Source organism: Callospermophilus lateralis, chromosome 1 (genome assembly GCF_048772815.1).
Source record: "Callospermophilus lateralis isolate mCalLat2 chromosome 1, mCalLat2.hap1, whole genome shotgun sequence".
Lineage (NCBI taxonomy): Eukaryota > Metazoa > Chordata > Mammalia > Rodentia > Sciuridae > Callospermophilus > Callospermophilus lateralis.
Window position 1 is genome coordinate 23,981,541 of NC_135305.1, and position 14,311 is coordinate 23,995,851.

General features: G+C 36.6%; 1 protein-coding gene across 2 annotated transcripts in view; it reads left to right on the forward strand.

Annotated features, from left to right (window-relative positions):
* Positions 1-14,311, forward strand: part of Ube2h (ubiquitin conjugating enzyme E2 H) — a 103,107-nt gene that overhangs the window by 60,307 nt on the left and 28,489 nt on the right. For both annotated transcript variants that reach the window (XM_076833213.2, XM_076833222.2), the window contains exon 3: positions 748-822. In XM_076833213.2, coding sequence (XP_076689328.1) covers positions 748-822 — 75 coding nt within the window. The remainder of the gene's footprint in view (positions 1-747; positions 823-14,311) is intronic.

Consider the following 14,311-nt stretch of genomic DNA (forward strand, 5'->3'; position numbering starts at 1 on the left):
CGCTACTGCTTGAGCCTCATCTCCAGCCCAATAGTCTTTTATTCTTAAAGACAGAACATCAAGGACAAATAGTAGCATGTATAGTTTTTGCTGAAAAGTAAGTTCAGTTGAACTCTAGAACCAGTGAGAAAACCAATTTCTCATCATAATTACTTTATACACTTTTCTCTCTAATGAGCTGTGAGAGTGATTTCTGGGAAGTGCATTTTGGGTTTTGTTGTTGTTGTTTGTTTGTTTTGGGGGATTAAACTCAGGAGTACTTAACCACTGAGCCACATCCCCAGCCCCTCTTTGTATTTTATTTAAGACAGAGTCTCACTAAATTGCTGAGGCGGACTTTAAACTCGTGATCCTCCTGCCTCAGCTTCCTGAGCTGCTGGGATTATAGGTGTGCACCACCACACTGGACATTTTGTTCTTGTTTTTTGTTGTTGTTTTTTTTTTTTTTTTTTTTTTGGTGGGGCTTGGCTGAGATAGGAGAAAAGGGAATGTAAGTAGCTATTACTTACCAGATTATAGTGTTTAATAGAATCAAATAAATTTGAAAGAGACAATCACTGCTGATTTTCCAACTTTTGATGTTTTAAAGTACATAGAGAACCTGCTGGTTATAGTAGGGTTCTGACTCTAGAATTAATTTGAGTGTTTTCAGAAGAGATTAGGGTTTAACATTTAACTTATACTAAGATTTATTTTCTAATTTAAGGACACAATTCTGATGTTTAACCTTTTTTACTTTTATTCTAGCACCATATGAAGGTGGAGTATGGAAAGTTAGAGTGGATCTTCCTGATAAATACCCTTTCAAATCTCCATCTATAGGTATGTGAGTACTTGGTTTGGTTTCTCTCCTTAGGGAATTTTGAAATCTAAGAGGAAAAGATATCCTACATTTTGTGGGAGATATTTCTAGAAATGATGATTTAACTGAATTTTTGGTTGGTTAAATCAGTGACTTGGTGGGGACTTCCATAATGTGATAAAGGACATTTATATATATATATATATATATATATATATATATATATATATATTATATATATACACACACACACACACACACACACACACACACCTTTGCACGATTATAATGACTTACAGTGTAGATTTTTCTCTTTAGGTGTCAACGAATGGCATATATCTGTTCTAATTTTGTCATCTAAAAATCCAGCCTAGACCTTACTTCACTTTGGTTAACCCCAGTTCTGGGTACTAAGCAATGAAATGGCTCTTTGATTCTCTCCAATCTTTTTAGCCTTATAAACAGTAGACAGAAGAATAGCAACCTCAGTGTGGGATTATACAAGAGGTTTCCTTCATCTTCCTTATACCTCAATTTGTGATGTTATTAACCTGTCTCCTCCACTGAGGTGTGCTCAGTGATAATTAAGTTATTTTAGTACTTCTGATTGAAAGTGACAACTCTAAATATTTGAGATTGTAGAATGATAGTTCTCTCATTAACTTTAGTAAACTTTTTTAAACTTTAGTCTATACGTAACTGAAATATTATAAAATATTGACCAATTTTAAGTAAGAGCAATAAAATAAAATTGGAATATATTGAACAATCTTTGATGGTCTGACTGAGGTTTATACTGAGAACAGCCAGAGTTAAAATATCTTGGTACCACTGTAACTGTCTTCAGAGCTAAAGCCAGATAGATCTCCTGGCTGCAAACAACAAAAAAGTTTAAAAAAAAAAAAAGAACCAGAGCTTTCTGAAGCTTTGATTTCATTTCATACTTCTGTATTTCTTTGTAAGGCAAATAGTACAGAAGAGTTAGGATGGTCACAGACTTAGGTCCAAAAGCGGTAACCTCTTCCTTATGCTTTAGTATTTTATGCTTTAAAAATATAGAGCATCTATAAATTTGTTCTTAGACTGGATAACTTTTGTGCTCATTGGAATAATAGAGTGGTAATTTCCTTGAGTTTGTTAGGTGAGTTTTCTAAACCAGCACTCAAGAAGATACTTTATGGATAAATGAATCTGAAATGTTTTTCATTGGTTTAGGAGCTCCAAGTTTTAGAGTTAGGAATGGTGAAGTGGTATCATGAGGGTGTGTAGAGTTTGAAACAACTCAAGAGCGCATCTGACTTTAATAGCTGTGTGGTTGAAGGCATCGGCCTTTTCTTGCCTCCAATCCATGACAGCATGTTGTAGTTCCCTGCCGCTAGTTTATTAATCTCTTAACTTGAGAGGGGTGTTTCTATTCAGACATTTGAAACATGTATGTAGTCAAGTGGTATGATCTTAAAGCCTTTACAAATTACCCAAACCATGTAAATTCATTCAGACACATCTCATAAATACATTTACTTAAAAAGTAAAAATTAGCCTTCCAGATCCAGTTTTGTTACACCACATTCCTAGTCAGAGAGGAGACAGTAGAGCTTATTGAAATTAGTAGTTAACCTATAGAAATGCAATTGCATATCCTGTACAAAAGTAGTTATTTCCCCAAATGTTATTATTGTTCCAGGTAACATGGTTGATTCATTTTAGCTTTTTAAATAAAATAGATAAAAATATCTAAAATATCTACAACTTTATCCGGTATGCCTTTTTCCTCCTGAGGCTTTGGTTAGAACAAGGGCCTTGTACATATGAGGCAGGTGCTGTACCTCTGAACTACACCCCCATCCCTAAAACATCTAAACTTTAGACACTGCTTATTTATTAACAAGCCTGTGTCCTTTCCAAAAAGTCAGTGACCTTGTATAAAATTGACTTGGACAGCTGGGCGTGGTAGTGCACGCCTGTAATCCTAGCAGCTTGGGAGGCTAAGGCAGGAGGATCCTGAGTTCAGAGCCAGCCTCATCAAAAGTGAGGTGCTAAGCAACTCAGTTAGACCGTGTCTCTAAATAAAATACAAAATAGGGCTAGGGATATGGCTCAGTGGTTGAGTACCTCTGAGTTCAATCCCTGGTACCCTGTCACCACCACTGCAAAAAAATAATTGGGGCAAATGGACAGACCATCTTAACTTCATTAGTTTCCTTTTCCTTTCTGTGTGTTTTCCGAACTTGGTAGTGTCTACAAATGTGTGTCATCTTCTCTTAAGGAAGTAGATCTAGTTGAAATATTTGTACAAGCTGTCCTTGTTTCCTCCAAAGGAAGATTGCATAAGAGAGTTTAATCAGTTGTGTGGGGTAACCCATTTTCAAGTCATCAACAGTGTAATTACTGTTGATGTGCTTTAAGCATTTCGAAAAGCAGTGGCTCACTTAGAAAAGGCAAGTTTTCCTTTTTGAGTTGTGTAGATGTTAAATTATACAGAAGGGAAAGGAAATAAAGTAACACATTCTTTTTAAACCTTGTTTCCATTGTATCTGGCGGATGTACATTCCTTCTGAGCCAAATTTTAAGCTTTTATATACTAAGGTGTAGCTGCAATGGGGAATATGTAGCTCAGTGGTATAGCACTTGTCTAGCATTAATGAGACCCTGAGTTCAATTCCCAGTGTAGCCCCCACACCCCCCCCAAAAAAAAAGTTGAGATTAAATGTTTTTAATGCTTACATCTTGAAATTTTAGAATATATACCTGTTTTAATTGTGTGTGTTTGTGTATATTTTCTTGTAATTGTATAAATGATCATGTCCATTAAGGAATGTAAGAAAGTTGTGAGCAAAAATAAAGGAAAAAAATTAAAACATTTCATAATTTTATGCCTTAAATGGGTATCATTATTTATATTCTTGTCTGTTATTTAAAACATTCCTCTGCATATTGAGTATACATTCGATATAATTTGACATACTTATCTTTGGGATGCTTTTTGAAAACTTAATTTGAGAAGATTTTTTAGTACTTGCCTGATTATGTGAGATGTTCTTTTAAACAATTTACATCTATAAATAAGTTCTTATTTTCCCCCAAATAGTGACATAGCTACCCCAAATCCTCTTGGGAAAGAAAAAGAATATAAATGAGCACCTTGGGAGGTTATGGACTCTCTTTTCAACCACTTAGAGCTCATCTTTACATTCTCTTTGAATACCATAAGTAATGATGAATCTTGATGCTTTGAAGCTACAAATGAATTTTTGAAATGGCTAAAGGTGATTTAATCCCAGAGAGTAAGATGAATAGAAAAACTGAGTAATATCAGTTGGTATAAAACTGGTCCTGTGGGTATTTCCAAAGAGAAATTAGAAAACTTCCTTTAATCAACTATAACATCATTGAAATATTTACATATTCTTCCAGAAAAGACTGCTTTGAAAGGAATCATATATAAGTCTCTTAAGTTCTGAGAAGTCAGACTGACTTTTATCTTTTCATTTAGAAATATTTCCTAGAGTACTTAGCAATGCTGCTGGGGATTAGTGACCATGTAGAGTTAAAAGTGAGTGATTAGACATTTATCACTGGTTATCAGGAATGAGAAGTTCTGGACCCAGTTCTCCTTGACCAATGAAAATTGTTGTTCCTCTTCTAGAAAACAAGAAAATTGAGTACAGTGGTGCATGTCTGTAAACCCAGCTCCTAGGAAGGCTGAGACAGGAAGATTGCTTGAGCCTAGGAGTTCAGGGCTAACCTGGGCAACAATAGAAGTGATACCCACGTCTCTTTAAAAACAAAAACAAAAACAAAAAAAAAAGGAAGGTGTTGGAATTAAGTTAATTCTGTATGCTTGATACTGACCAGGACATTAAATACTCAGTGTATGGGGTCTTTCTGGACATGAGGAAAACTGTAGGCGGCCTTTACCAGTTAGAAGATGAACATAAATAAAATAGCACATGTTCTTTGTGTATTGAGGCGGGGGCATACTAGGGATTGAACCCAGGGGCACACTGTCCCTGAGCTATATTCCCAGCGCTTGTTTTTTGAGACAGGTCTTGCTAAGTTGCTCAGGCTGGCCTTGAACTTGCGAGCCTCCCATTTTAGCCTAAAGTGTCACTGGGATTATAGGTGTGTGCCAACACATATTCTTTAGTGGCACTGTTTCATTTTGTTTTGTTTTTGTGGTGCTGAGGATGGAACCCAGAGCCTTCTTTACATGTGCTAGGCAGGTGCTCTACCACTGAGCTATGCCCGTGGCCCTTCATTGTGTTCTTAGATGAGCTGTGAGTGAGTCAGTGCCTGTTTATAACAGGGTACAAGGAAGAAATGGATTTTATTTAAAAGAAAATTTGTTTTCTATGTTGAAAGTAGTCTTAATGCTTTGAAGATGTGAAGGTGCATCTGAGAACTTTAGTATCCTTTCAGAACCTCAAGTAATTCCCCAGTCCATGAAGATTTTATTTTATGCAAAGATGTTGTTGCAGAGACTGTATTATTTATTCCCTACTTCTCCACACTCAGTTTTTACCGAGTACATGTATGCTTAGTTTAAACTAAGGAGAAAAGCTTTCATCAAAGAAAATACAGACTTGCAGTTCCAGTGGAGGTGAAATAAAGATGAGTGATCTCAGATAAAAAGATAAAAGTTTTAGTGTTAAAATTTATTTTTGAAAATTGGAAGTATCCTGAATAGCCCACTGGTAATAAACTAGTTAAGTTATAGTATGTCTTAATGGACAAAAATGTTTTACAACTATTACTCACGTTTTAACACCATCTTTGAGGAACAAAAAGGAAAATGCAAATATTTTCCATGCAAATTTTAATTGTGAATGTCAGGATATTGACTATAGTTATCAGTAACTGTTGAGTTAGAGGTTAAAAACATAACTGCTCTGTAATTTCTAAATAGTCTACACTGTGTGCTTTTATTACAAAAGTAAATATTTTTAAAAATATTACAAAGGCATGACCTTTGAATGTCCTGTCCGCATCATTGTCTGCACTTCTGTCTTTCATTCTAGAAAGTCACCAAGCTATCCTTGGCCAGAATTCCCACCTGGTAGCTTGCTAAAAACCTGTCTGACCTGCAGGTTTCCTACCAACCTCCTTTTTTCCTTTAAATTTTAATTGTGTATGCAGGTAAGTGTGCATACTCTTTTCTTTCCTTTTTCTTCTGCTTATAGTCTAATTTTACACACTTCTTCATTCCTTTTCTTCCCCCTTTCCCTCTTCTCTTGGCTTCTCTAGCAGTTCTCACCATACATCTTTTCCTTTGACTCTTCCACTCTCTCCCTCCACCCTTGCTCCATGTTTCTTTTCAAAAGGGGCCCAGTATAAAGCTAATGATGGTAATAAGCCTGAGTCAAGGAAAAAGAAAATTGCAAGTCTAATAAAGATACAAAACATTAGATTCAGGGCTTTTAGCCTATGAAGGTCTTGAAAGTACCATGAAGTCTTCTTCAGAATGTATAGTAGTTGCCCTCAGATCATATCTACCTAAGTGCTAGATAAAATTAAATTGTTGTTTTATCTTATATTTAAATAATCATTGCTGGCCAGTGGATTAATAGAATCGCATTTTGCTAATTTCAGATAAAAATGTAGAGAATTTTAGGATCTTTTGCAAATACTATTAAGACCAGCATGGGACCCATGTCACCATTTACTTTTATTTTAAAAATAGGAAACTAGGGCTTGGGTTGTAGCTCAGTGGTAGAGCACTTGCCTAGCAAATGTGAGGCACTGGGTTCGAACCCTAGCACCACATAAAAAAAAAACTAAACAAAATAAAGGTATTGTGTCCGTCTACAACTAAAAATATTTTTTGAAAAAATGGAAAACTATCTTGAAAGATGTAGTTCACAAGTTTAAAAACTAGCTTTCAAATGCTACTAGTATGTATCTACATGTTCTCAGTGAAGAAGGTCCTTTCCTCAGAGCAAGCTGTGTGTAGTCTGTCTGGATTGTAATTTAATTCCACAGTGGAGTGTGCAGGAGAAGTGGGTGCTTGAGAACACTGTTCTGGAGAAATTGCATAATGGTGATCTAAGAATGTCAATAGAATGGCCAGAAAAAATCCAGCAAGCCCATGCAGTGTGGAATTTGATGTAAGTGGCATACATCAAGAGCTAGCCAATCATGTATGACTAAAAAATAAATAAAAATAAATCGTATGTTAAAACAAAAAGAGCTAGCCAAACCCAGGCAAGTAAATGGAGATAAAATGAAAGTCACAGGCAACAATAAGATAGTTAAAATATTATAGTGAGCTGTGTAAGTGGCTGTATAGTGTCAAGCTGTACTATGGTCAAGCTGTCATCTAAATAGGATGGTTTAGGTTGTCCTTTCACTGGACTTAGATAACTTGTCAAAATTCCTTTTAAATCTCTCAATCTTGTCATAGGGTTGGTTTTTGTTTTTGTTTTTGTAGTACTGGGGCTTAGACCTCAGAGTCTCTCACATGCTAGGCAAGTGACTCTACCACCGAGCTACATTCCTTTTGAGACCAGATCTCACTGTCCAGCTTGGCCTTCCAACTTGTGATTCTCCTGCCTCAGCCACCCAAAGAAGTGGGATTACAGGTGTGAGCCAACCTGCCTACCTATTATCATGTTTCTTCATTGAAAAATACTTTGATAATCAGTGAGCCATATATATATATATATATATATATATCTGTCTTTTGCCAGTGATTAAGGAAAATGATTCAATCTTTTTTATTGTTAGAATAGTAGACTCTTCTGAAATAATTTTTTTCCCACTATGGCCAGAAATACCTTACACTATTTTTGGAGTGTAATTTTATAATATGGTATGACTAAACTAATTATAGAACTTAGAATACTTACCATATATTTTCTATATTCCTCAGTGAAAACATTCTACAGTTACTCCCTCAAGAACTAGTTTGAGTAACTTAAGTAAGCAGTATTTAGTCAGGGTGGAGAGGAGTGTGTCATTCATGAGAGGTGTTGCTTACTCATTTAACAAAGGCCTATTTGGGCCACTGTATTTCCACAAATAAAATAAATTCTTGGGCTGAGGAAGCAAAATTTCATTAAGATAATCTGTGTACTTCTTTACTTCCATGACCCTGGGTTTGAATTTAGTTCCTGTCTCAATTAGTTATATCACTACACAATAGCAGTTATATATCTTTTGAATTCCAATCAAGAGAAGCAAAGTTCTAGGAGGAAAGTTTTTTTTTAATAGTATTTTTAAAAATATTTTTTTAGTTGTAGATGGACACAGTACTTTTATTTTAGGGATCAAACCCAGTGCCTCACACATGCTAGGTAAGTGCTCTGCCACTGAGCTACAACCCCAGCCCTAGGAGGAAAGTTTTGTAAATGTTCTTTGAGATAATGCTCTGAGAATATAGCCATAATTAAAAGCTTTCTGTTTACTGATGTTCTGAAAATGAGATTTTTCAGGATGAATTTCTAAAAACTTAGTCTAGTGACTGAGGTTTAAGAGTCATCTGACATGATTTCTTCTGATTTCACAAATTTATTGGATTCCTGCTGTGTACTGGGCATTATTCTAGGTGTTAAAAATTCAGAAGTGAGCAAATTAGTCTCGACACTTCCTTTCAAGGGAAGAAGATAAAGCAAAATATAAAATTTTGATAGCTTTATACAAAGAATTGATGTAATAGAATAGCTACCTTGGGTTACATATTTAGGAAAGCCTCTCTGGTAAAGAAAACTTAAGCTGAAACTCAAATAAAAACATAAGCCAGTCCTGATCCCTATAGACTAGGGAAAGAGCATCCAAGCAGAAGAAACCACAAGTGTCAGTGTACTTGGCTGATGGGGGCTAGGTAGAAAGTGAGGTGTAATATAGGGCCCAATCATAGGCAGGGGCTTTGTAAGCTAGGTTAAAGGTGTGAATTTCATTTTGTTTAATGGAAAGATTGTCATAAGGTTTTAAGAAGAGTAAAAGGTTAAGTTGTTGTGGTTGTGGTTTTTAATGTTTTGGCAGTACTGGAGATTGAACCCAGAGATGCTCTACCACTGAGTTACATCCCAAGCCCTTTTTATTTTACTTTGGGACAGAATCTAAGTTGCCCAGATTGGCCTTGAACTTGCAGTCCTCCTGCCTCAGCCTCCTGAGTCACTGGATTATAGGTGTGCACCACTGTGCCCAGCAGATTTCATTTTTAAATGATCACTCTACTGCTATGGGGAAAGTCAGGGTGACAGGGTAAAAGTAAAATTATACAAGCTATTATCAGGAACAGATTTTCTTTCTGATTCTTCTGTTCTTCCCCACTGCCTTGTTCCATGTTTCTCTTCAAAAAAGAGGCCCGGTTTAGAGCTAATAATAATGGTAATAATATTAAGAAGCTCTGGTCTATATCTTTGTAGCTTTAAGGAAATTTGGCTATATTAAAGGTACCATCCAAATTGAGGAGAGTCGTACCTAAAAGAAGTGGGGTAGGTTCTGTTTTTTTATATTTTTAATGGAAGATTTGGAAGGATATTTAAATGTTCTTTGTAGGGAGTTGTCTAGAAAAGGGGGAAGCTTGGTGATGCTGGGTATTGGAAGGAGGATTGGAGGAGCCATGCCTTTGGAAAGGAAAGGGCAAGGTCAGAGCACAGAGGACCGTTGTTGGCAAGAGCATGAGCATTGGTGTGAGCTGTTGAGGAAAGAGAATAAAACATGTATGCAGGGAGGATTTTAGAAATGGAAAGTAGGGGGTTCTGCCAGTTGGCTCCCATCTTAAAATGGGCAAGGAGAGAAGGATGAGGGAGGAAAAGGAAGTGGAAATTTGCAGAATGAAGCAAATGAAAAACTCATTGAGAAATGGGGGGAGCAAGATGCTAGAGAAAGGAGAGAGGAAAGTTGTAGGTGATGTGGAGTTCATAGAAGGTAATTGATGAGCCTATCTTGACAAGTTGGTATATATTTGTTTATTTACATCATACCTCCCTGGCAGTTCAATAGATAGGAAATCCATTAAGGCAGCTCCAGCTCTATTTAACTGATAGCACTCACTCCAGCAAATACTTAGGGTTTGATAACATTGCCTGTTCCAGAGAATGTTTGAATAAGTAAGTGAATGTGAATGAATTTCTACTTAGTGGCAGTCACCCTCATGTCCAAGTATAGTTGGTCCTCCAAATCCAAAGATTCTTTTTTTTTTTTTTTTTTAAGGTGTAGATGGACACAACACAATGCCATTATTTTTATGTGGTGCTGAGGATCAAAGCTGGGTCCTGCCCATGCTAGGCGAGCGCTCTACCACTGATCTACAATCCCATCCCAAAAGATTCTTTATCCACCGATTCAACCAACACCATGGATCAAAAATATTCTGGAAAAATAATTTGCATCTATACTGAAAACATTTTTTCCCTTGTTATTCCCTGAAAAATACAGTATAACAATGTAGCAAGTACATTGTATTATATATTATGATAGAAGACATAAAGTATATATATTTTATATATATACTTTATATGTAAATGCTGTGCCATTTTAGAGTAGGGACTTGAGCAGATTCTAGGAGAGGAGGTGAGAACCACTCTCCCTTGGAACTGAGGAATGAATATAGAGAGAGTATGCATGATTGACTTGCTCCAGTTGTAGATTTGCTGGGTGGGCATTTTGGAGGGGAGAGAGCAGGGGATTTTTCAGAGGATTGCTAGAGCATAGTGGTAATAGTGATGGTTCTTAATCACCTTAGAGGGACAGAGGACAGAAGGTGAAGTTTAGAGTGCTGGCAGGTAGAAGATGGATCAATAAGTTGGAGTTCACAGGCAAAAGACTAGTTCATGGGGTAGGAAGCCCCTTCACAAGGACAGGAGACAATGTTAGGGGAGGGAATGTCTGTATTTGTGATATGGGAGGTAGAACTCTTTATAGGGATAACAGTTCAAGGTATGTTCTGGGAAATGTGAAGTGCAATGAGAGGAAAGGTCATTGAGGAGAAGTATAAGGAACTGAGATGCCAGGGTGTCAGATGTGTGGTCTTAATAGTAATGTGACTGAAAAGGACAGGATTTGAGTGAAGAGAGACTTAGGGACCAGATGCTAAAGTTTTTAGGGAAGAAGCCAGTGGTCAAATTGGCCTTATTGATATGAAAACCTGCTTTAAGTGATCTGCATCATCTAAATCCATTTCCTTTCATCTTACTATTAGAGTACAAACAAGCTTTCCCTCTCCTCCTCTGATAGTAACCTTGCTTTTGCTTATTACCATCAGAGGACTTTTTCATTTCCTTCTGGAAGTTGACTTATGTCCATTTGAATTCTGCCTTTGACCGTTCATTATTATATAATCTTTCCATTTGCTATATAAAAATTCTATCTTACTTGCTGCCTGGGTGCCTGCCTTAAAGTGGGTGACCTCTAGCTTTTTGAGCTGGTTATTCTGACGTTGTTTTGGTATTAAGTCCACTTTTTTTCCTTTTAGGATTTGATATCAGAATGGAAACATGTATTCTTGGCTTTCTTTTTCTTTAGTTAACCTGAATTTCTGTTAAAAATGACAAGAGTAATGTCTTATCTCCTTTTGAAAAACTTGTTCACACAGTTTAAAGATTTGTTTATATTCTTGGTATTGGTGAAAACCATATTGTTAAAAGGAACTTTAGTGATTAGGTCATCTAGTCGCCTCATTTGAAGGATGGAAAAAAATGAGGCTGAGATATATCAGTACTTGTTGCAGAATCTGCCTTCCATTCTCTTGTTTTGTTTTGTTCATTTTCTCACCATACCAAATGCAGTCAGAATGGTCTTTTAAAAAACCATTAGAGTAACTATATTTTCCATGACAGTCCTATGATATGTAGAGAACATTATTTAATCTGGTTTTAGAAATAAGGGAACAGAAAGTCAAAGAAGTAAGTTGTGAGTGGTAGAGACTTGAAATTGGGTCTTGTAATTTCAAGTCCAATGTGTTCTATATTGTCCTGCCTCTGGCCATGAAATTGCTGCTGGATTCCAACAGTATGGTTATACAAAAGACCAAGAGACTAAAAGATAAACTCTGGAAATGGGAAAGAGGTTACAGTCTTCCAAAAATGAAACTCTAGGACAGTCAGCTAAGGTTCTGATGATCTGCTAGGTCAGTAGAAGGATTTTGCTGTTGAAGGATAACTCTTCACCTTTTCTTAGTTATAAATGAACTTTTCTTATCCATCCAGCCCATTCCTCAGATTCCATATTATCAGAGAGAAAGGAAGAAACAGAAAAGAGGACCCCTTGTTGAGTTTAGATCTCCTGAACACACACAGGATCAGTTCAGAAGTTCCCATGACACAGGGCATTTGGTGAGCTCCTTGCTTGGTTCCTCACCCAAGAAGAGACCAGCCCAGGTCCATCTCTCCTGAGTAGGAAAGGCCCACCTCTCTGAAGAGACTTCTGCCCGGGTGCAGGCTGGGCCTGGCTGTCTGAGATAAGATGAAAAATTTGTTAGAGTGTGCACTAATGCACACTAATAGACACAGCCTCTGGCTGTCACAGATGAGACTGGCAGCATCCCTACCCTTTGAATCAGCTGTAGTAATCTGACTCAGGTCATCTCCATGTTAGGAACTGAGATCCAAGTTACTAGCCTTTAAAAATTTTTGTCTGAGATATTATATGGAAAGATAAGGTCTGATCTTTTTGTGTGTGTGGTGCTGGGGATTGAACCCAGGGCCTTGTGCATGTGAGGCAAGCACTCTACCAACTGAGCTATGTCCCCAGGCCAAGGTCTGATCTTTAATAAATGTATATAGATTCTTTTCTTTTTGGTGTTGGGGATTGAACACAGAGATCTCGTGCTTAATAAGCACATGCTCTACCACTCAATTACACCCTAGCCCCTGAACATGTTTTAAACAATCATACCTAGTTAAATGGAATTAAGTCATTTTGGTTGTGAATAGTCTATCTTATGTGGGCATTTGTCCTAAAGGTAGAAATATCAGAATGACTTAAATGTTTTCACACAGTAATCATAAACTTATCATTAAGTTACATCAGGCCACAGCTGCTTTAACCATCTTAGTACAGGTCCATTGGATTCCTGGGGAAGGGAGCTCATTTTTGCCTTTGGCACTTTTCATCAGCTTCCACTAGGGTAGACTTAGACAAGTGACAAAGGAAACACTCTAACTCCTCATTATCATCAAGGTAATTCTGAGTGAAGTTTCTGGATAGATAATTGATATTTCATCATCCACAAATTTGATCATTAATGTCCCCTCCCCAAATAAAGGAAATGAAAGCAGAAAATTAAAAGATTAATTTTCATCTCATTTATTTGCATATTTACCTCAACATTAGAAGTTACTCAGGTGTGTACAACTTTGTACAGAGCCCTTTTGGGATTAGATATAGAAATAAGCTGAAATAAGGGGCTGGGGTTGTGACTCAGCACCACATAAAAATAAAGATATTGTGTCCATGTATAACTAAAAAATATATAAAAATAAACAAGCTGAAATAAAAACCAATTCTCAGCATGATTTGGCTTCATGATGTTTACTTTCTCTTCTGGAGCAGTTGAGTATTGGAGTGGAATAAGCAAAAGCACAGAATAGTTTTCTATTGTAATAATTTGTGTGTGTGTGTGTGTGTGTGTGTGTGTGTGTTAAGATAGTTTTGTATCAATTAAGCATGGTTCGGATTTCTTCTCCTAGCTAGATATTTATTCCTATTGTCATCTCCCCCCAAACCCCCGCCTTTTAATAAGTAGCTAGAGCAGTGCCTGAGAATAATATCCAGAAGATTTAAAGGAGTTCTCATTTTCTCTGGTGGAGATAACTGAAATATATCATTAGAAAATGTAGTAAATAAAATCTCAAGTCATATAGATTAAAAATTATTTGATGGGCTCCGGTAGAATGCTTGTCCTAACACATTTGAGGCTCTGGGTTTGATCCCCAGCACTAAAAAAAAGGAAAAAGACTTTGCCACTTTCTTTTATCATGTTTCCAAAAAAATTTTTTTTTTTCAAAATATGTTCTCTTAAAATATCTTCAAAATAGTTCCTGGTTGAATGGAAACAAGTGTTGGGAAAATTTTCTTCTTGCAGACGTATTCATTAGTGTGGTGATAGCCTTGCCAAAAGGAAGGAGAACATGCCAGGGCAAACACTAGGTCCTGAGAATGTTCCTTCTCTGAATTCCTAGCCTGTTCTTTCCCAGTCTCCTGTCCTGGTCCAGAAGTTCCATTGTTGGTATTATTGTCCAGAATGTAAATGAATGCCAGAAATATTGCTTACAGCTTGTCCAAGAACAAATGCAAAGGATACATGTTCCTTTTCATGGACTTACTTTGGATACATTCTTTTAAACAATTAAAAAAGCTTGGAATAAGGAGAAGTCATTTTCATTTAGAAAATGTGTTTTGATAGCATTGGTCTAGCAGTGTCTTCTCAAAGGCAAGGTTACAAACTCTGATTTCACCTACTTTGAAATAGTCAGTAGGTTTTAGGGCTCTTTGTGGTAGTTTTGTTTGTATTCTCCACAATACTTTCATAACTAAAAAATGCTGCCTTACAGATCAGTTTTCTTT